This window comes from Sitophilus oryzae, unplaced genomic scaffold (assembly GCF_002938485.1).
Source record: "Sitophilus oryzae breed Bouriz unplaced genomic scaffold, Soryzae_2.0 scaffold_1624_pilon_pilon, whole genome shotgun sequence".
In the NCBI taxonomy this organism is placed as follows: Eukaryota; Metazoa; Arthropoda; class Insecta; order Coleoptera; family Curculionidae; genus Sitophilus; species Sitophilus oryzae.
Genome location: NW_022146308.1, coordinates 353,923 through 377,592, shown reverse-complemented (window position 1 = coordinate 377,592; position 23,670 = coordinate 353,923). Strand labels below are relative to the sequence as shown.

Genomic DNA, 23,670 nt, shown 5'->3' with positions numbered 1-23,670 from the left:
TATCTGTTTTAAGTTACGCCACTGTTAAAATTTGGTTGTGCATCATCAAAAGACGATATGCATCAAGTTTTTCCCACTATCAAGGGCTTCTAAAAATATTCATTACCCTTAAAAGCAATTAACCGTCGAACCAAACTCTTAGACAAACATTGTAACGTCTAGACTTTAGTTATCTTTTTCTTGAAGAATCGAAACCTTAATGACTTTAACTTTACTCTAAAAATATTAAAAAGTATAGTGTACGCCTCTGGCTATTGGGAAGTCGGAGACTGTATTTAAGGAACTAAAGGAGGACCCTCCGGACACACATACTCATTCGGCACTCATTCATTCACTTACTCAAGTTCACTCTCAATCACTCTTCCCAGACAGATGTAGCCTTAACAAACATACTCTATTTTTGACAGTCTCTTTTATTTTCGACGCATTCTTGACAGTTACATTCGGCAATTTCTATATTTACTTGTAAAACTAATTGTAAAAGTTTCCTAAAAATAAAGTACAAAGTATTTAAGAAAAAGTGTTATAAAAAAAGGCAGCAATCAGTAGAAGAATATCAACATTAAAAGAAGCAGTTTCATCCTCAACATAAGAAGAAATTTCAATATTGGCAGAGTTCTTAACAAGGTGGAAATATACCATCCCTAAAAATATTTGCACGTTTTTAAGACTCACCCTGTATAATCATTTTTATTATCAATATTATCTATAGACAATTATAAATAATTAAATATACCGGATGCGTCTCAAAAGCGGCACACCCCTATAACTTTTTTATTTTTTGAGATAAAAAAAACAACATTTGGTATGTTACAATATGACATAAATTAGGATTGTTTGACGTTTTAAATTGTATTCAGGTACATCCTGTTTCACCGGAAATGACTACAACTTTTGATTTTTAAATGACACCCTCGGTATTTTTTGCTTTATTCGATAGAAAATGATACTTTGGATAGAATGACATATCTTATGTCAACTTTTGATATATTTGCTTTAAAAAAACGTCGTATTTTAAATTTCAATCTAGAGTGTTATGGCTGTATTAAAAGCACTAATTTTTAATCAACGAGCCTTGCAAAAATATATTTGATCGTCTAATGTTTTTAGTGTCTTGTCCTGGCCGGTTAAAATCAAATCGTATTTTTAATCATATCTTAATTTTTTTGAAATGGAACGAGGAAATGGACTCATTAGCAAATTTGGAAAAACCATTTTTACGTATAATTTGGTACTACACACATTTGGTCAAATTGTCGTTATTAACCGCATGTTACAATTTCAAAGAAACCATATGCAAAAATGTCAGAAGTTGACATACGATATGTTATTCTATTCGGAGTGTTATTGGTCGCGTTCATCAGGACAAGTTGATCAGTGAGCAATATACCATCGATTGGTTGTCCTGCTGAACGTGCTTTTTAGATCAAAATCATAAGTAATGCATATTAAATTGTTTTCACCCATTTTTGGCACAAATCGAGGGGATTAGTCAACCAAGAACAATAAACAAAATGCTTTGTTTTCGTTTTCCAAAACATTTTGTGACATTTGGCGTATGTGACGGTTAATCCATCATGCATCGGTAGCGTAGCGTATTTTAAATCTGATGGAAAAAATGGCGACTGATCCCAGAGCGCTCACAACTAATCGGCGCGTTCAGCAGAAAATTAGTGATCGCTACGGTAGCGCTACGTCCTGATGAACGCGACCATTGTCTATAGAATAAAGTCAAAAAAATACCGAGGGAGCCTTTTAAAAACCAAAAGCTGTAGTCATTTCCGGTGAAACCGGAACTGACCGAAAACAATATTGAATACGTCGATTAGGTTGTAATCCTAATTTATGTTATATACTGACATACCAAATTTCGTTTTTTTATATGAAAAAAATAAAAAAGTTATAGGGGTGAGCCACTTTTGAGACGCACCGGTATAGTAAACTATCTCTAACTCGAACTTCTTTAAGTCGAAATATTCAATAAGCAATAATATAGGTAATTAAATGAAAAAATGTATTTCAATAATTTTTGCATTTTAATAATAATGTATAACTTCTTTATAGAACTTCAATTGGAAAAGTACTATCTACCCCGAAAAGAAGTTGCTGTATTTGAGCGGATTATACACAAAACTAAACACCAAATACACATTTTTCTACTACGTTCGACAATTCTTTTTTATATCCATGACCACCATAACAGAACTAAGCCTCTTGATAGACATCTGCATGCCAAACGACCTGACCAAGAAGATAGATGGAGTTATGTTCTTCATAGAGGAAACGGCCTTTGTCTTCAAGCTCATCTTGTTCATGTGGAATATCAATGAATTAAATGCCATAGAGAATATGCTGGAAGACTTCAATTCTTATAATTTAAAATTTTCAGACTTAGAAAACATAAAAGAGAATCTTAAAGAGATAACATACCTAAGGAAAACATACCGCACAAGTTGCTTTGTATGTTCTGCGTTTTATGCTGTGCCTCCGTTACTAAGAAAAGATGTGAAATATGCTTTGCCATATTCCACATACTTGCCATACGATATAACTAATAATTTTACCTATGTTCCGACTTTTATATACCAAGTAGGGTCAGTTCTAGTGTCAGCTCATTTAAACACTATGATCGATATGATCAATATTAAGCTGGTTACTTTGGGATCTTGTTTATTGCAAGTTCTGATGAATAAATTGAAGGATATTGGTATTAATTTGGATGAAGATGATTCTGTGAAGTACAGAGAATGTCTTATTTTGCATAATAAGATTTTGAGGTAGGCTTACTAATAAATCAAGCAAACAATGTACAGGGTATCCCATTTTAGTTGAAATCATACGGTGTATCTCCGTTACTAGTACAGAGAGGAGGATGCAGTTTGCACAAATCTATCCCACTTTTTTTATCAAACGGAAGTTGCAGTAAACAAAATTTTTATAACCTTCTTCGTTTCTGAGCTACAGGGTCCTTTTGCGATTTTGCAATTAGGGACACTCCTTGTATTTTTGTTATTGTGTAAGGTATCGGGAAGGTGAAAACTGTTTCTTGTAGAAGTTTTTACATCAAATACAGTGGCGTAGTCTAATTTTCTACAAAAAAACACCTGTATATAAACATACGAATCATATGATCTGACTTGCTATGAGCTTTTCAAAAATATGTAACTCTGTTATATTTATTTTCATTATTTACTGCAATATTTAGAAGACATAATTTTTTTATTAGTAAGCCGTGATAGATAATAAAAAAAAATTATTTGGGACTAAAATATTTGCTTTTAAGCTGTTACCACTGAATCTCTGAATATGTTTTTCTGTTTTTTTTATGACGAGATTTATTATAACGGGATAGGTTTGCAAATATCTAAAAGCTTGCCTGCTAGCATTTTCCAAGTTTTCGACAGTGTTGTAGAACACCAAACGTAGAAAAATCCAACTTTAAAAAAAAACAAATTCTAGATCTAGTTTTTATAAATTTTGTGCATGTTTTATTATTTATCTCGAAAACTATTCGATATTGGTATAGGGTAGTATAATAAAAAAATGAGATATGGAAGTAGTTTCGAAAAAATATAGGGGAAGGTGTCCTAAAATGACATACTTTTTATTTCAGACCTGTTTTTGCAGAAGCCATTCGAAATATCGAACTGGGAAAAAAGTTACATATTCCTTTGAATAATCTTTATTGATAAACTGAACGAAAATATTCCATCTCTATAAAAATCTTGTGAAAAATAAAATTAAGAAAACGTTACACTATGTCATTTTACAACAAGTATGTATGTAAAATGACACATGCATGAGGTTTAAAATGACATATGCTTATAACAAATGATAATAACAACATAACACAAAAATAAGGAAAAAGAAAGTAACTAAATAAAAAGTTAATCTTGGCAAACTTCACAAATGAACTTCTTTTGTTTCGGGGACACTCCGGCACATTCACAATGTGCCCAATTCTTGCATTTCATACAACTAATCCAGGCCTCCCTGGACCGCGAATTTCTAAACAAATCTTTGCAGTAAAAACAAGCTACATCATTCTCACTGTCCTCGGTTGCAAACGGATCTTCTTCATCAGTTTCTGTTTGTGTAATGGAACATGACTGACTTAAAATGTTCCTTTTGCATTGACGAACATTTCCCCGTATTTTCTTTTCTTCTTTCTTCTTCAGTTCTTCCAAATTAGGAGTAATTGTTAAAACTTCGGTTATTGTTTTCCTAGTCATCCTTTTTCTAGTGCCACTTGCTTTAGGCACTGGAGAAATTTCCTGCAGGGTAATTATTTTTTTTAAAGGTGGATTATTTTCCTCGTCTTCTCTAGCGTCGATTTTTTCATTGCTAATTTCATCTTGATCTTGTTGCATCGTTTCTTTCAGAACACCACTGTTTTCTATTTGATTACTGACTGATGTTTCTGGCCGATTAAATGTTTTTTCTTCTATGTTGCTTGGCTCCAGCAACCTATCTGTGGTCTCAGCTGCCTCGAAGAAATCGTCTGCGAAGATATTTGTGTTGAATAGACGAATGCCCGTTTTCAAAAATCCGCTTGTAGCGTTTCTTATCGTTGCTGCTTTTCCATAAGCAGAAGTGAACAGTTCGCCGATTTGATTCTGTGTAATTAATAAAATTAATAAAATGTCTTCAGAGGACCATAAAAACAGACATCGAGCGGCTGCATATGATGTGTGCAATGCGCAGGAAAGCACAACATAATTATTCCATTGTTTTTGGCAAATGTCAATGCGTTTAGTGATTTATGGCTCGAGTGCCCATCCAAAGGTAACAAAACTTTTGATTCGAGAGAAGCCTTAACAAAGTTCTGGAAATGCTTCAGCCACAAAACAAAGGTATCAGCTGTCATCCATCCAGTTTCGTGAAATAATCCAAAGGACCCTGGAGGTAAAGCATCTAGAAGCCCCTCCTTTGTATTTTTCCTGAGGAAAATCAGAGCTGGCGGCACAAAATTTTCTATACCATTCATGCAGCAGACACATGTTATATGTTGACCTCTCTCAGCGCTAGTTATCGACCCAACTTGTTTCTTTCCCGTTTTCGCAAAAATTTTTGGAGGCCTCTGCACTCTGGATAGACTACTTTCGACCATATTATAAATGCGGTCGACATCAATTTTCTCCTTTTCCAGTGTCATTTCAAGGATATTAAAAATTTTTTGTATTTGTGGCCTATTAAATGCCATAGCTCTAGCAGCAGACACAGCTTCAGGCTGCCGTAGGTATATTTCAGGATGTCGACTACGAAATCCTCTGAACCACTCTCGGCCAGCGCTGCTTCTTTCGTAAATCTATTTGGAATGTGATTTTTAGTAGCAAATTCAAACGCAAGTTTTTTTATATCTGTAGTAGTAATCTCAAATAATCTAGACTCTAGTAACAATATATGCTCAACAAAGTCTCTTTCTTCAGCCTCACTAAATGTGGTTGAAAATCGCCCCAAAACTTTTACACAACCTTTGGCTCGTTTGTTAACATCATTTGCTCTTCGCCTTAACGTGGCCTGAGGGACATTAAAGAGTTTGGCTGCTCTCAACCATCCCATTTGACCAGATTTAACAGCATTAATAGCATTTCGCATTGATTTTTCGTCCCAGGACTATCTGCTTGATGTCCTTTCCCGTTTACCCACCATAGTGTCACTAAATAAAAATAAAAAATGATACCTTTTAAATTCAAATTTATTTACGCAGTGTGGTTGTAAAATGGCATAGTGTGTCATTCTACATTCATGCATACCTATGTCATTTTACCCACAATAACACGTGGTCTCTGTTTTTACGTGATTTTTTTATCTCATCTAGAACGACAATTCTACGTATGTACATCTATAGTACAGACTTATAGTTACATTTTATTGTAATGTCACCTTAAAACAAACACTATTTGGTAATGAAAACACACTTGCAGCACAGCAGGTTAAAAGTTTGTATGCTAGTAAAAACAATTTTTTGAAGTTAACTGCTTCTTGGGATAACCGAAAACCAAACTGAGCGCCAACGTGAAGTTTGATTGCGTTTTGCTACATAAAACCGCAACTATATGCTAGATGGCACCAGTAGTTCCAAAATAATGGGCGGTATGTCATTTTAGGACACTTTCCCCTAATAATATACCTGGTGTTCAATTTAAAATAACAAAGATGTTACCACTTTTAGTATCAAGCTTTAATTTTTAGGACTTAATTTATTACAGTTGAGGGTTGGAACCTTTGGTGTTACACAGCAAAATAAAATTACACTAAATCACCACAATACACAAAAACACTTTTACTGTTACACTGGACGCGCGTTTCACTAACCACATTAGCATCACCAGCAGATGATTATAAACTAAAGTACAATCTACAAGTTGAGCGTTTATATACTCGCCCAGTAGGTACCGAGTGGGCGTGGCAAAATCTAGCCAACCGACTCAGAGCCCACTGAGCGTAACAGTTAATTTCCGCCACTAGAGTAGTAGGAACAAAGAACTTGAAGGAATTGGACCGTTGACTCTGTTCATACTATCTTTACATTTATTAATTCTGATGCTTTCGTATGCATATAATTGCCTGTAATTTGAGACTTATTATATGATTAACCATATATTTTCAAGTTTTTCTTAATTTTCTCTAAAACGGTATGAAAATTTGGAAAAGTATTAATGGGATTAACCATTTTAGAACAAGCAAAAATTTTTATGAAGAATGCATTTTCTCAAAATGTAAAAAAAGTTTTTCCTCTTGTAAAGAAAATCCGGGGATATACTGTATAATGGACAATTTACGTGACCAAGGGCAATAATTATAATATTAATTTGATCATGTGTCATTTCAGATTTGTGGAAAAAATTGAAAAACTTTACTGCTACATAACGTTTGCACAACTATCAGCTAGTGCAACAGTAATTTGTTTTAGTGCATTTGGTTTAGCAATAGTGAGTAATATTTTTTAAAAACTTATAGAATTATATTCTAAAAACATTATAAATAAATAAAATATAAAAATCTGAGTATCTAATTAAAAATTGTATTTCAGGTCCCAGTGGGTAGTGGAGAATTTGATTTATTCTTGATTTATTTGATCAACATGATCACACAGGTTGCCCTCTACTGCTGGGCAGGACATAACATGAGAGCACTGGTAATGTACAAAAAAAACAGTTCAAAAAAAAATAATATCTATTTTTTATGTTGAAAGAGCGAGGATTTAAGTACTGCTTGTTATATGTCAAAATGGTACAAGACCGACACAAAAACGAAGAAAATGATGATTTTGTTCATGGAAAGGACCAAAAGACCATTGACCTTGACGGCAGCTAAAATGTTTCCCATGACATTGACAACATTGACATCTGTAAGATGTATTTTACTTGTTATATAGGGTAAATCTTTAACCAAACTGTTTTAGGGTTGTAATATTTCGATCACATAAACGCGGCTATGAGGTTTATTACGTAAAAAAAAATATTGAAATTTTGTATTTTTCTAAAAATATTTTGTCATTTTTTTTAGTATTTAGTTAAAAAATATAATATATATATATATCTTGTTATTATAGTAATAGAGGTAGTTGATTACCTTTAGAGGAACAAAAAAAAACAGAAAAAAATGTTGGTTCTCAATTATCAATTTATGAAAAAAATAATTTTTTTCTTAAATTTCAAAGAGCACATATTTTACACTCCAGATCTACCAGTCCTGAAAACATTTGCAGTTATTTAAGATTCATCCTGTGTATATCAGCCAAAGAGTAAATAACACCTTATGTTTTTATTTTTAGATTTTGCGATCATCATATTCGTATTTTGCCGTACTTCAGAGAGTATATAGTGACCACTAAACCTACTACATACACAATAAGAAATGTAGCAAATATGTAATAAATAATAATATTTATAGGTTTAATTAATGCAGAAATTGAATAATTCACATTTTTCATAACAGTTTAGGGCACCTTCTTTAAATTCTTCTAAATAACCATGTAGTTTACCCATTTTATAAAATAACAGTATACAGCTTGTAATACTTAAGAGTTTTATTCAACACAAATACCTACCTACTAAATGTCTAATAGAGTTTTATTTTATTAAAGTTAAATTACATTGGACGCAAATTCGTATTATGCTAGAATTTTTATATTTCAATAAATTATTTTTTGTAGACCTCACAAAAGTATTAATTTTTGCGAAGTGGTTGACAATATAAGCCATAATTATTAATGATATTACATTGTAGGAATGTACATATTATTTACAACGTTTGAAATTGTTCAAAAAATTATTTGTGGCATTTGAAAAGAAATAGCATCTCTCCAAAAAAATCCTATATGAGTATTTCGCCACTGCACTGCAAGAAAATACTACTTGTCAGAAGTTACGTTTACAGTTATACAAATTTGTCTAACAAAGAAAAAATGCTTAACGTTTCGGAAAGTTTATCTCTTTCCGTCGTCGGAAGCAAAAAAAATAGAAAGAATAAAGAAAAAAACTATTTAAAATATTTAAATTCCACTATTCGAGAACATTTTACTTTTTTAAAACAGATACAGCAAAATAAAACACTAAATCACCACAATACATCAAAACACTTTTACTTTTACACTGGACGCGCGTTTCGCTAACCATGTTAGCATCATCAGCAGATGATTATAAACTGTGAAACTGATTGAGTTTATAATCATCTGCTGATGATGCTAACATGGTTAGCGAAACGCGCATCCAGTGTAAAAGAAAAGTGTTTTGGTGTATTGTGGTGACTTAGTGTTTTATTTTGCTGTGTAACACCAAAGGTTCCAACCCTTAACTGTAATAAAACAGATGCGTCTGCAAGAAACCGTTGACGTTCTGTTAAAATGACATTATCAAGACATTATATCAAGTTAAACTTCAAAATTAACAATTACTACCTGATAACAATTACTTAATAAGGTAAAATCAAAAAACCCCAAACTTTCTGTATGATTATTTTTAAATTTTACGTATGTTTATTTATATTATGTTCTTTAAAATCAAAGAAGCAATTACCATACATTACTAACATCTACAGATGCATGAGCAATACATTTATTTTTATTAGATTGAATTAAAAAATCCTTTTTTGTTTCTCTTAAGGGGGCTACAGACGTTCATGCGGGTGTACTTGTGCAAGTGTACTTGTATAAGAATTTTGAACGTGTGTAGGAACAAACTTGTACAAGTATTTCGACTTGTTCAAGTGGCATAGACTTGTACGAATTTTCTTCATGCCCCAGTGATTTGCGCAAGTATGCACGAACGTATGTATCAAACTTGCGCAAGCCTGAAGTTGATTCTAGTAGTTTTTTGCTTGGTTCTTATTTGTTTGTTACCAGAAGATAAAAATGGCTAGTGAACATGAAAAAGTATGCGGGAGGTATTGGTGGAGTTCATTAGTATATATAGAGAATCTCTTTGTTTATGGCAAGTAAAATCAAAAGACTATCATAATAAATACAAAAGAGAGGCTGCATGTAAAAGTTTAATTAAAAAATTGCAAGAAATTGATAAAACTGCAAACCGCGATTTGATTGTAAAAAAATAAACAGTTTAAGAACAAATATTTAGCAGGGTAAAACTTCAATTCGTTTAAAATATTAGTATGTGAATAAATATTCCTTTTTAGAAGGCAGTTTTTCCATCAAAATCGACGGGTTTTCTTTTTGTTTAAGCAGAATAACGAACATCGCAAGAGCTAGCGCGTCTTCTTCGTCCATTTTTACCTACTAAAACTAGACTAAAACTATTCAAGTGCGCTTGCATTGTGTGGAGTCAATGCGAACTTGTACAGGTACGTTTGCACAAGTACACTTGTCAAGTATGCATGAACGTCTGTAGCCGCCTTTAGAGGCTATCAAAATAACGACGGTTTCTTGTAGACGTGTCTGTTTTAAAAAAGTAAAGTGTTCTCGAATAGTTAAATTTAAATATTTTAAATAGTTTTTTTCTTTATTCTTCGTATTTTTTTTTGCTTCCGACAACGGAAAGAGATAAACTTTCCGAAACGTTAAGCATTTTTTCTTTGTTAGGAAAATTTGGTATTACTGTAAACATAACTTCTGACAAGTAGTATTTTCTTGCAGTGCAGTGGCGAAATACCCATATAGAATTTTTTTTGGAGAGATGGATCCGCCACATAGGAATAGACATTTTTTAAGAAAGAGCATGTTCTATTCGGAGTAAAAATGACTTTTTGTGCCTCGTCTGTAAAGTAAAACGTACAGCCTCGCCACAAAAAGTCTCAATTTTATTCCTAATAAAACAATATATATCATTATGAATATATCAAATTACTAAAAAAGGAGCATATGTATATGTAAATTTAAGTGACTATTGAAATGTGTATTAAAACTACGTCATATTACCAATTATCCCAATTATGACATTCAAATGTATCAAATAATGGAATGCCAACAAAGAATATAAAGCACACAACTGCACGTGTCACTTCATAGAGAATTGTTAATTTGGTAATTTGCCCTCAATATTCACAAAAGATATTTATCTAGTTCTGTCTATTTTATAATTGCTCTACAGACAATTAGTTTAAAATCATTATATTATATTTCGTTTAGTGCAGCAAATTCAAATTCTTACATGATGCAGGTAATTATTTATCTTTAAAAATAATTTTGTACAATCAAAAAACATATATGACAGCATGTAACTGCCATACTGAAAAAAAAAACAAATTCTAATGCTATAAACGAGCAATTAGCTAATTTGAACTGTTTCAGAATTTTAACTGGAGAAAAACACTTGAATTTGAAAGAAAACTTCTACACATTAGTGGATTATACACCAAAATGAACACAAGCTACATAACATTTTACTATGTTCGAAAAATCTTCTTCTTCTTGGTAACACTGTTAACAGAACTCTCCTTACTTATAGTTGTATTCACTACAAAAGATATCAGACACGTTATAGATGCAGTAATGTTACTTATCGAAGAATCAGCATTTATAGTTAAATTTATCTTTTTCTTGCTGAATTTTGATATACTAAGAGATATAGAACAAATGCTTCATGAATTTAACTCTTATAAACTAGAATCATCTGATATTAAGCAGATAAGCGAAAATTTGAAGCTAATGACATTTCTAAGGAAGGTATATCGTGGGAGTTGCTTGCTTGGATCAGTTTTTTACTCAGTTCCTCCATTACTGAATAAGCAAATCGTGTATGCCCTGCCTATAACTGCCTATTTGCCATACAACATCGATTCTGATTTCAAGTATATATCGACTTTTATTGGGGAAGTCATAGCTATTTTGGTATCAGCTCACTTGAATACTCTGGTTGATGTAATTAATGTGAGACTCGTTACTTTGGCTTCTTGTTTGTTGCAAGTTTTGATGAATAAATTTGAAATTATCGGCAGTAAGATGAAGAAGAATTATACTGAAGAATTCAGGAATTGTCTTGTTTTTCACAACAAGATATTAAGGTAATTTATGATTGAATTTTATTAGGGATGTGCAAACGATACATCATGTTTATCATTGATGTTCTACTTTATAATAATAATAAAATGTATTAATTTTTATTATTAACTGTATTCAAATTCAAAGTAATGTTTACAAATAAAAACAATATAATTACAGTTTCAGATCTTGCTTGGCGCAGTCTAGCTTAGTAGCTACTCAACTAAACCAAGAAGATCCGTAAACAAACCTAAGAAACTAAGCGAATTATAAAAATTAATATATTTTTTGTTTTTACTCTTGGCTTTAGGTCGTTGGGGTTGCAAAGATGTTTCTAGATTTTGTTCATTATTTTTTTATTTTATGACGACGTTTCGACAGTATATGTCTTTTTCAAGCCTCTTGAACGTAGATTCTTACAGGGACTCGATCGTACTTTGCAACCCCAACGACCTAAAGCCAAGAGTAAAAACAAAAAATATATAGTATACAGGTCAAAGAAACGAAACAAAAAAAAAATTAATATATCTGTTATTGAAATTGGTACTACTTCTGTAAACTATCAATGTACCAATTTGTTTTGATCGACGTTTTTGAAGATAGAGAACCATCTATTTATAAATATTTAGTACTTTTAAGTTATCGGTCCATTTTAAGGAAAGTTTGAAACAATATTTATGGATGGCACCAAATGACATTATTTATCTGATCAGTAAAATAGAATCCCACCAAAAACATAAAATGTAAAAAAATGCCAAATCTCAGAACACGGATCTTCTACTTCTTTTTACCACCAGAAGTTGTAAGATTTCATATAAAACCAAGTTAGCTATTTCAGTTAGTGTTTATGGAAGCAGCTGTTCAACAACTTTGTTATAAATTGATATCTATTCCATAACCATACGATCGAAAAAAAGGAGGCAAAGACGGCTGGTGAATGACAATGATAATTTTGGCGAGTTCAAGCCCTAGACTTACTAGTTATTACTTGGCCCGTACTCTTCTGTGTTTTTTAAGGGCACTTACTTTCAGTTGGCCTTAAGAAGAATGCAATTTATTTTCATATTGAGTAAAGATGATTTTTAAATAGTGTAGATTAAAATTCGAGAAAAAATATGTTTGAAATAGATGTATGTGCCTGGAAATGTTCTATGCTTCTCTTATCTTTCTATAATTAGTGTCAATTTATAATTAGGTGCTTATGGAAACACCGATTCAACAACCTGTCTATGGAGACACTAAAAGGGGCCCTACACGTAACGATTGGATCTGCATGCCAAATCGCACCGTTCATATGTTAAAACCAAATCGATAGCAATCCTTTGACACTACATGTTCAGATTTTATGAAAGATAATTTCGTCAGTCTATAATCTAGTACAGTTCCTGCCAAATATGTGGTATGTGCAGTTAAGTTAATTCAGCATGTTCAAAGATCGCAGATCTTATCTTTTCGATGAGATCTTTATCGAAATTGTCACTACACGTTGAGATTTGGATTGAATCGAAGGACTGTACAGTTCAAATCTCTCAGATATCGTTACGGGTAGGGCCCTTTTTACTAAAACAAGTAGAAGAGAAATAATTATCGGCACTACTGGATCTGTGGTTGATTCTTTGAAAACATCGTTAAAATATTAGCTTTTCAATAGAACACGTTTTTAGATGTTTAATGAGACTAATTTTACTTCTACATATATGTTGCAGTTTGTTAGGTCTCTTTCAAGAGCATCATAAACCTAACCGTCTTAAACTACAGTGTAAAGAAAATTATTTGCTATGGGGTGGGTTTAAACGATCAACAAGAATTGTTAAACACATCTTTTAGTGCCCCTGTTGTAAACTCCTTAAACCCAACCCCGCTCATAGCAAATCTTTTTTTTACACTGTTAGACGGTTGGTTTTAAGTAACTCTTGAAAAAGACATAACAAACCGAAACATATCTATAGATAAAATTACTCTCATTAAATTTAAACATCTGCGTGTTTTATCAAAATACTACAAATTAAAATAATTGACGTAGTTTTGCATGAGATCTCACAACTTTTGGTAGTAGAAGAACTGCCGTTACGAGACTTAGCATGCTTTACGTTTTATGTTTTAGATGATATGTTGTTTCCTTTTGTATGTTATTGTCCATCGATTTTGTATAATAATTAATGTATTAATATTAGGTTTATAGAGGAAATTGAAAAGTTTTACCGTTACATATCGTTTGCCCAACTAACTGCTAGTGCCACAGTGATTTGTTTTAGTGCATTTGGATTAGCTTCAGTATGTGTATAGTCGAAGAAAAATTGCGTAATAGTTGGCCAGGAATAAAGACCATTCTCATTATTATTATTATAAAAGTTTAATGTAAAAAATATCATCGATCGTCATTTCCAAGCCAAGTTGAAATGCTATTTATCTAGACGAGAGTTACTAGGGATATTATCTTATATACTACCTGTGATACCACATTATATCGTTATATATTTTGATGGTATTATATTAATCTTATAAATACAGGAATGTTATCAGATTTTAGATAAAAATATTCTCTAAATGGTAATTTACCAGACTGCATAATTTATATTTTAGGTCCCTTTTGGAAGTGGTGAATTTGGAATTTGTTTAATTTATTTGGTAAATATGATAACACAAGTTGCTCTTTACTGTTGGGTTGGACATAACATGCGTGCTTTGGTAATAATTCATTGACATTAAATATTTAATTTTTTCATTAACATTAAGTATATTGTAGAGTGAAAATGTGGGTAGAGCTTGCTATATGTCTCAATGGTATGAAACAGATATTGATACTAGAAAAATGATGATTGTCTTTATGGAAAGAGCTAAACGACCTGTTACTTTAACTGCAGCTAAAATGTTTCCAATGACAATGACAACTTTAACTTCAGTGGGTATATAGCATAGACAAACAAATAAAAAGAGACTGGCAAATTAAATGGCAAAGGGAGGGACAACGTTCCCGTAGCGCAACTCAGAACGCAAAATTTCGTTCTATTTATGTTGATCTGAGCATTGCGTCTATTGGGACCACTATCTCATTCTAATATAAAAAGAGAGAAAGAAGCAGCCATATTAAAACGTAATTTCTAAATAGAAATTAGAACAATCGTCTTTCGTTTTCGTCATCATGACAACCAAGATGACAACATCATGACAATTCGTCATGTTTGTTAATTTTTCTTTTGGTGATTTACCTTTTTTTCTAAACTTTCCATTTTATTGACTTATGAATATGGATAGGGAACAAATTCCTTTGTTCCATATAGGTATTTATATTTTGTTACTTATAATTTTAGGTTATACTATTTGTTATTTTATTTGCTGCAGGAGCCAGTATTATCTATTTTTTGGCACATTGGCTAAATTACCGCCGCGCCGGCGAGACAATTGCTATAGTTATAGCTCTAGCAATGAAAACACGCTGTAAGCTGTAAGGCACCAAAACAAAGAAAACACGATGTAAGCGTGTTTTCATTTCTTTGGTTTGTGTTTGGCTCGGGTTGAGTTGGTTTGGTATTGGTTGGTTTTGTATGGGTTGGTTAGGGCTTGGTCGGGTTGGTTTGGGTTGGTTTTGCTGTTTTTTTTCCTTTTTATCTGTTTGATTGATATTTTGGTTTAAACAAGAGTGAAACAAAAGCAACCAAAACACCCTTAAGACTCTCTTGTTTCACTCTGTTGTTGTTGTTTTTTTAGTTTTCCCATTCACACATTACCAACACATTTTTATTATTAAAAATAGCTATTTTTTTCAAAATAAAAATAAAAAACAGAAAAAGAAAATTCAGTGGAACTGGCAACATTGCTTTTCCTTTTGTCGCTGCCATGTTAAATCAAGTGTTAAAATTCTCCATAACGTCAAATACGTATCAAAAAGTACTAAAATTAAATTAAAATATTTTAAAATTCTGTGCATAATCTCCATTTATTTTTATTTAAAACTGCTACTAAAAATGCTTACTTTTTGATAAAAAAAAAGAAACTTGTAAAAATCGTGTGTCAGGATAGTTCACCGGACCCAGTAAGTAGTTATATTTATCATCTAATTAAGAAAAAAGTAGAAGTAGTAGTGTCAAAAATATTTCGAACCTCTCTTAACATAACAAATTAATACAATTAATTTTTTTTTAATTTTTTGGGTAGGTAGTTTATAGCTGGTTTATAGCAACCAGAAACTTAATATACCTATTTTACTTTTGTTTTAGGATTAAAACTGGACTTGAAAATGGTTCAGGATCATGATTCTCGTAAAGTCTTGTTATGTTATTAGGCAGTTTTGTTATTAAATTAGGCAGTTTTTTCGAAAATGAGATTTTTAATGCCCTAAAAATTGGCCGATCGTTTCCTGCATCAGTCAGTTCTTCTGCATTTAAAATTCGGAAGTGGGTTGAATAAACACTGTTATTTTTTGTTATTATATTATAAAAATTTATCATATTATATATCATTATATCATAATAATGGCTAATTTAAATTTTCCTCCACCCAGAATGTGCGGCAATGTCTTACGATACGTTTTATACCTATCTCTTTCTTTTTCATATCAAGCACACAATAAAGAAAGATAACAATAAAGACGTACGTCCCATCATGGTCCTGCTAATTGGTTTCAAAATTGTTATTCTGAGTTGCGCTACGGGAACGCGATCCCACTCTTTACCATGAGATTTGTCAGTCTCTTTTTATTTGTTTGTCTATGGTATATAGGTTAAATTTCGTTAATGGTTTTCGGTACCCTTTTTTATGTTTTGCCTATATTTTCGTTATTACGGAACACGATTTCTGAAATATATCTGTCATTATTTTCCCCAAATTAACTAGAGCAAAAATGACATTTGCTCATTTGTCAAATAGTCATAAAAGCTCATTTGTGAAGTATTTTTCAACAACCTCCATTGAAAAGATAAATCAAGCATAAAATAAAAATTCTATAAGAATATTGTAATTAAAAAACACAATATTTGACAGTTCTACTTTATTATTAAGTTGTTCCGAATTTTAACGATATTTTTAAGGAACCATTTCTTAGCTGGTTAACCACCTAGTTTTAAACGGAATAAAGTCATAATAGTTTTCTGGATAATTTGAAACTTCATTTTCTTTATAAACTACTTTCCTTAAAAGTAAATACCTAGATCTAAAAAAATCCACACATTGATTTTTTTAAATACCAGTTTATAATCTACAGAGACAAATATAAGGGTGGTATTTTATTTGAGTGCATTTTTTTAGTGACAGTGGTGTTTAACTTAATACTTTGATAATATTATTTTTGGTATTAAAAATAATTCATGTTTCTTTTAGATTTTACGATCTTCATACTCATATTTTGCATTACTTCAACAAGTATATAGTGAGAAATAATAAATAAAAAACATTATAAATAGCGTATAATGATAAAATTATTATATTGAATTAAAGTATGGCTTAAATTAATATGAATAGATTGCCTATGCTTTGCATAAATATGTGTTTTGTAGTTTTATTTTTAATGTCTTTTTGATGGAAATGAGGTGAACAATATACATATCTAATATCACATTTTAATTTCATTGGAGAGATTGTTTAGTATGCTATCCTACTGGAAGATGTGCTCCTTGTGGATGAAATCCATTCTCATCAGCAGTATACACCAGTCTGATTATTTGTCCATCGGGTGCTGTATACTGATATTGGCCTAAAATTAATTATTTATTATTGAATAAAAAATGTAACAATGGCAATATAAAATTTGTATTTGTCATATCTTTTCAAATAGTAATAAGTAGTAAATAGTTCTAATAGTTCTAAGAACGTGTTTTTACAAGTCAAGTGAAATGATTATGTCAAAGGAATTCAACTGACTTGAAAGCATATTCCTAGTGTTTCATATTAAAAAACTTCTCCTAGTTGATTCAAAATAGCGACAGTGCGTAAGGCCGTACTTCAAACTGCTAAAATGTTGGCAATATAATTGACAGAAAGCTTACTGCGTAAAAAACTAAACATAACGGAAGATGGATTAGCCGTAGATCGAACAATAACTTCTATTATGCCGCTAATAATTTAATGTCTACTTAAGCTACAGTCTACAATTAGGAAATTTTAGAGATTACGAAAAAAATTAAGAGTGGATGCAAACCAATTTAATCTTTAAACCGATTCCAGACATCCTGGACTGTTGTTCGAAATGTACCCATGGTATTGGAGACATAACGTGGAATTCGGCCATCCCCAATTAAAGCCACAATACGAGCAACATCCGTTACAGATAATGGCATTTTTTAATTTGACAACCGTTTTTCTCATATTGCAAATACTCATAAAACCGTTTTCGCCTATGCCGCCTTGATTATTTACACATAAAACTCTCTGCCTTTTCCGAGATGAATTCTGAATTTTTCCGAGACGTTCGTTTTAAAACAGCATATCTCCAATACAAAAAGAGATAATGTGGTGATTAAAAAAATAAAATGTTCACAAAGGTTGAGGCTACATTGTGATTTAATTTAGCAATAGCTACTACCGCAGCTACACCCTACAGGGTGTTACAAAGTTCGGGCAAAAAACTTCGTCTTATTGTTGTGCCCTGTATATGCTCAAAATAAATTCGGAATAAAAAATTCTGACGTAGCATCCGTTAAAAAGGAATTAATTTACAATTTAAAAGAAAAATCATCAAAATCTAATGAGTGGTTCGCGAGAAATCCAACTTTGAAATTGCGTCTAGTTTTTAGTGGCCGGTTTTTTTTGCCGGTGAGTTTATGTACTTTTCCTCAATCTGGAACTGGGAACTGGAACATTTGGCAGAGTAAAGTTTTTTTAATTATATCAGGAGGAAAAATGTCTGGATTTTCGTTATTAAAAGTTAGTTTAGAAATTAGAAATACATATTCGAGAATGTTGGTAGCCGAGCTGACGAATGCTCTTAATAAAGCGGATTTTTGCGATGTAATGCAACTTTTCTAGACGTCTAGCTTAAAAAGTTCCTGTATTTTTTCCAAAAAGAGTTGAAAACTTTTTAAAATGTTTTTGATATTATAATAATAGTGTTATAGTGTGTTTTGTTTTATTTGTTTTTGTCAAATAAAAATGACAAATATTTTTTTTTAAATTAATTTAATTTTGGTTTGTTAAAAAAAAACGAAATATTCTAAATTGTTTTTTTTAAAGCTATATGTAAGCTAACTTGATATTTTATTACAAGTGAACAGATGCCTCCCAAAAGTGAATTTTAGGAAATGGACATGTTCGAGACCATGTCCTAAACTGAAACTTACCTTTGAAAGGCACACCTGCTATAAAATAACAATTATTTAGCTTACATATAGTTTTTAAAAAAATCATTTAAAATATATTTCTCAATACTGAGTGAAATTAATACTCAGATATGAGTACTAATCAGTTAAGTGTAACACAAATTTAAGTAAAAGTCACTCAATAAAAAGTTCTTGAACTCAACAGTTAGTGAGTTCACTCATTCAAAGTGAATAAATTATCAAAATCGATCAAAATCCTACTCAAGGTGAACCATAATGAGTAAGAAAGGAGTCTTTCGTCTAATCTCGATTGAGTGAAAACACTCAGTGTTTTCACTCTGAGAATTGAAGATTCACTCAGTTCTGTAGAGTGGAAATTTCACTCAATCGGGTGTGGACAGAAATTGAGAAAGTATTAAGTGAAATCTGAGTGAAATTTCACTTATTTTTTTACAGTGTAAGACTGTCATATTATATTAATAGGAAATGGATTCCAGTGACTTGACTCGTGTAAGCGCATCTTCAATAATATATAAATCAATTTTGACACATTCACCTGCATATAACAATCGAATTTAATACATAATCAAAATATAATCACTTTCATTTCTATGCCTCTAGCTATTACATGAGCGTACTTTTAAAATATCGAAGGGGATATAATGTCACTTGTTTGTTTGTTTATCAGTTATCTAATAAGTATCATCACTTTCTCGCTTATTTAATTAGTAAGTCCAGACCTTACTTTATGTAACTATTTTGCTGCTATTATACATACAGGGTGTCCCAATATTCCGTGGACATAAATCTACTTCGTATTTTTGAAAACAAAATAGGTTCATTAGACACAATTTATTTCTATACAAAAGTACTTCGTTTGTCTGCTAGAGTGCATCAAACTTTAAAAAGATAAACACATTTTTTCAGATATTTTAAGAGCCGTTCGTTATTCGGATTTGAATGAGATTTTGGGTGTCTATGTTTTGCTAAGTGCTTTAACATTTGACTTTTATAAATATCAAGAAAAAGTACGGGAGGGTGAAAACTACCCTCACCCCTACATAAGTTTTAGTATAAAAATATAAATTATAAATATTTTCCCACTCCACCGATGACAGATTTTCTTTTCGTAAAATGGTCGCACTAGTATTTACTACACTTCTCGTCTCTTGGAAAAAAACGACCAGCAAACCTACAAAATATACAGGGAATTCCCATATTCCGTAAAAATAGAACAAATACGTGTTTTTTATAATCAAAATAAGTTAATTGCACATAATTTATCTTTATAGAGGGCATCAGTCATATATAAACCTGAACGCTAATTAATTTAAAATGTAATATTTATGTTGTTAAGCTTTTTATGAAGCTTATTGTCAAATATCATTTGTGATACAAACATAAATTCCATATTTTTGACAACTAGATTATTAGGGCATAATATATTTTATACACCTCCATAGCTCGATGTGAGAAAACCGATTTTTGTCAGCTTTGAAAAAATATTTTTCCCTTAAACAGTATGTGCTGCGGCGTTTTCTTACAAGAGACAAAATATATAGTAAATGCTAGAAGGACCATTTTACGAAAAAAAACATCAGTCGTCTGTGGAGTTGGTTTTCACCACGTACTTTTTCTTGATTTTTGTGAAACTCAAATGTTAAAGCAAAACAGAGACTTAGCAAAACATAGACACCTAAAATCTCATTCAAACCGGAATGAAGGTCTTTAAAATACCTAACTGAAAAAATGTGTTTATTTTTTAAAAAGTTTGATGCCCTCTAATTACGGGTAAAGGAAGCACTTTTGTATAGAGGTAAATTGCATCCAATGAACTTATTTTTATTCCAAAAGTGCGTAGTAGCTCTATCTTCACGGAATATGGGGATGCCCTGTATAAAAAAGATTTTAAATATATTGTTGAATAATAGTAATTTTTAGATTATTGTATGTAATAAAAATACTAAATATAAAAGTAAAAGCAAATTTATACAAAATATTTAAAAAAAAATGTTAATACATATTACCTTCTTTAACTTGATATTTTCCTTCCTTCAAATACCCTTGTTCCTCAGCGAATATTTGATTTTCCGTTTGAAAAGCGTATACATATGATCCGTCTGGATTGATATCAAAATACTGTCTGGTTATTGCGGCTCTAGATTCATCCAAAGGCCGGCACATTGTATAGGAAAGTGCACAGAAAAATAAAGTTATCTGAAAAATGCATTTGAAAAGTAAATTATCAATAAATACGTTTGAGGAGCAGACTTTCTAGATGCATTTTATCCATTTTTTTGAATTTTGGCAAACAGAGAAAAACTGCAACGTTTTTTGCAAGAAACTTACCGAAAAACTAACATACTTGAAAAATTGATAAAAAATTATAAAAATAGTACACATACCAGCGCTTTCAGATGGAGCGGACCGTCCGCGATGGAGCGTCCTCGCCTTCGAGCAAGTGCCATGAGTATATATGATTCAATTTCACATAGTCGCGTATGCTCCGTCCGACGACTATCTTGAAAAAACACGACGGACGGTCCATCTGAAAGCGCTGTAGAGGGTGAGTCAACGATAGAGTAAAGTCCATTATCTCATTTGTTTCGAGGTTTACAGAAAAAAATTAAATATAAAAGTTGTAGGGAAGGTTAAGATACACATTTTAAAATTATTATAGAGTATACAAGGTGCTCTAAAAAAGTGTGGCGGATATAACATATGTTTTTTTAAATGCAACACACTATTTTTTATTTTATTTTTAGATTCTGCGTAAAATTCCATAACTTTTTTATAGATAATGTTATATACGTAAAATTAATAGTTTTTGTAATATTTCAATTTGTTTAAACAAATGTTAAATTTGAGTGTGATAAAAAATTGTCAGTGGTGCCATTGTTGCTGAAGTTCGAGTACCAAAATTTGGTAGGAGAGTTTTATAGAGATGAAAAAAAATATATATATAAAGATATTTTAATTAAATGATACAAGGTGTTCAATATATATTTATGAATTTCAACTACTTAAAATTAAAAAATCTCATTTTTTAAATGGGACACCCTATATATTATTATTTTTTCTGATAGATTTTACAAAACTCTTCAACTTTTATTAAGTATGTCATATACCTGTTTTTAATAGTTTGCGATTTATTCCAATTTTTTCTATTTTTACCCATATTTTTATTACAATTACCCTATAAAATCATAGTTGCCATGACAAAACATGAACAATTTCATTATTTTAAGTAGTATTATTCAAAAAATAGAGAAGTTGTGAGTTTGTGTAGTACAAAAAAAATCAAAATCTCCATCTGGCGATGACAAACAAACCGCAGTATGTTCACAGCACACAAGAACGCATACTTCTGTTTGTTTGTCTACTGGCAATTAACCTACAGCACATAGAAAGTCTAAGGACTTTTCACCATTTAATTCAGTTGGGATAAAATGTATTTAAAACGTTGTTTCTGGCGCCATATTGTAACTCTGTGTGATGATTAAAATAATTTTTATTATCTGCTGATTAAAATCATCAATCAGTTTTCTAATCATCTGCTGTTGATGCTAACATGGTTAGGGCAACGCGCGTCTAAGTGTTTTGGTGTATTGTGGTAATTTAGTGTTTTATTTTGCTGTGTAACACCAAAGGTTGCAACTGTAATCTGTATATGTAGTTTGCAATGTTATCTTTAGTTGCAAATCTTAAAAAATGGACAAAATGCATTTAGTCTGATCCTCGTTTATTTTCATAATGCATAATATTTATGTTAAATTAATGTTTGAAGATAAAACTCTATTAACTATACTGGATGTAAATGAATTATTTGCAAGGATCCTTCATTTCTTGTTATAGTATAAAATTAAAATTTTTAATATACCTACCAGGTGTTTTCGAAAATTGTCTCACTACTTTACCCTTTTTTTTATAAAAAACGAGATTTGGTGTTCAATTGTTTTTGGTCACTTCCTGTTTCACCGGAAATTCTAAATAAAATGGCAACTTCTGGCATTCTCGCTTAAAAAGCCAATTTTGAATTTCAAACTAAAGTGCCACGACAATAAAGGCAACGACAATTTGACTCTGAAAACCCGTATGTGATATCAAATTATTCATAAAAAAGCTTTTTCCAAATATGCTAATAAGCCACCCTCGTGCCATTTAAAAAAAAATAAGTTATATTATGATTAAAAATACGATTTGGGCATCTTTTTACCGACCAGGAAAAGATAAGAAAAACATTAGACGATCAAATCAATTTTTAGAAGGCTCCTTGATGAAAAATTAGGGGTTTTATCATTTACCAGATGTTATGTCATTCTAGATTGCAATTTAAAATACTAGTTTTTTAAACAATAATATCACAAGTTGACATATGATATATCATTTTCTATCAAATAAAGTAAAGAAATATCGAAGGTACTGTTAAAAATTAAAATTTGTAGTAATTTGAAATAGGAAGGTGAAAGAGGAAGTGCCCGAAACTAATTGAATACGTCAATCAATCCTGACTTATAGTCATGTATTAACATACCAAATCTCGTTTTTGAGCCACTTTTGAAAAACACCCGGTATTCTCAAGTCCCAAAATAAGTATTTATTGGTTATTACATACAAAATACAGAAATTATCATAGAAATTTGCTTTTAATTTTCAATGACTTTAACTTGTTTCATTGACATTTACCATAGATATCACAAATTATTATAAATTAAATAATTAAAATTATCGTACATAGGTACTTCTAAATTAAAATAAATCCTTCATAATAGCATTGAACAAAAACGTGTTTATTTTAGAGAAATAACTATCAAATTATAACAAAATATATAAATTATTTATAAAATATCTAGACATAAATACATACCATAAAGACTTTCATCGTGCTTTAGAGATGGCACAGCAGGTAAAAGTTCACGCACTACTGAAAGATGTAACCATCAAAAAACTTATCTTATATAATTTATTCTAAGTGGTCCA

At 31.2% G+C, this 23,670-nt stretch overlaps 3 protein-coding genes across 4 annotated transcripts; 2 read left to right on the top strand and 1 right to left on the bottom strand.

The window, feature by feature from the left end:
• Positions 1-2,187: 2,187 nt before the first annotated feature.
• Positions 2,188-7,858, top strand: LOC115880479 (odorant receptor 43a-like). The gene is made up of 5 exons (XM_030897685.1): positions 2,188-2,777; positions 6,836-6,935; positions 7,037-7,141; positions 7,199-7,354; positions 7,781-7,858. Exons 1-5 carry the CDS (start codon positions 2,188-2,190, stop codon positions 7,838-7,840), a joined length of 1,011 nt encoding a protein of 336 aa, XP_030753545.1. The 3' UTR covers positions 7,841-7,858.
• Positions 7,859-10,819: 2,961 nt separating this feature from the next.
• LOC115880478 (odorant receptor 94a-like) lies at positions 10,820-16,816 on the top strand. Its single transcript, XM_030897684.1, has 5 exons — positions 10,820-11,463; positions 13,615-13,714; positions 14,024-14,128; positions 14,187-14,342; positions 16,757-16,816. Exons 1-5 carry the CDS (start codon positions 10,820-10,822, stop codon positions 16,814-16,816), a joined length of 1,065 nt encoding a protein of 354 aa, XP_030753544.1.
• A 113-nt stretch (positions 16,817-16,929) lies between these two features.
• On the bottom strand, positions 16,930-23,603 carry LOC115880453 (endocuticle structural glycoprotein SgAbd-2-like). 2 transcript variants are annotated; one of them, XM_030897660.1, is made up of 3 exons: positions 23,558-23,603; positions 20,718-20,907; positions 16,930-17,129 (listed from the first exon to the last, which is right to left on the bottom strand). In XM_030897660.1, exons 1-3 carry the CDS (start codon positions 23,570-23,572, stop codon positions 17,026-17,028), a joined length of 309 nt encoding a protein of 102 aa, XP_030753520.1. In that variant the 5' UTR covers positions 23,573-23,603; the 3' UTR covers positions 16,930-17,025. The 2 variants fall into 2 exon arrangements, with proteins under 2 accessions (XP_030753520.1, XP_030753519.1); XM_030897659.1 differs by lacking the exon at positions 23,558-23,603 and adding an exon at positions 21,096-21,185.
• Between the last annotated feature and the right edge of the window lie 67 nt (positions 23,604-23,670).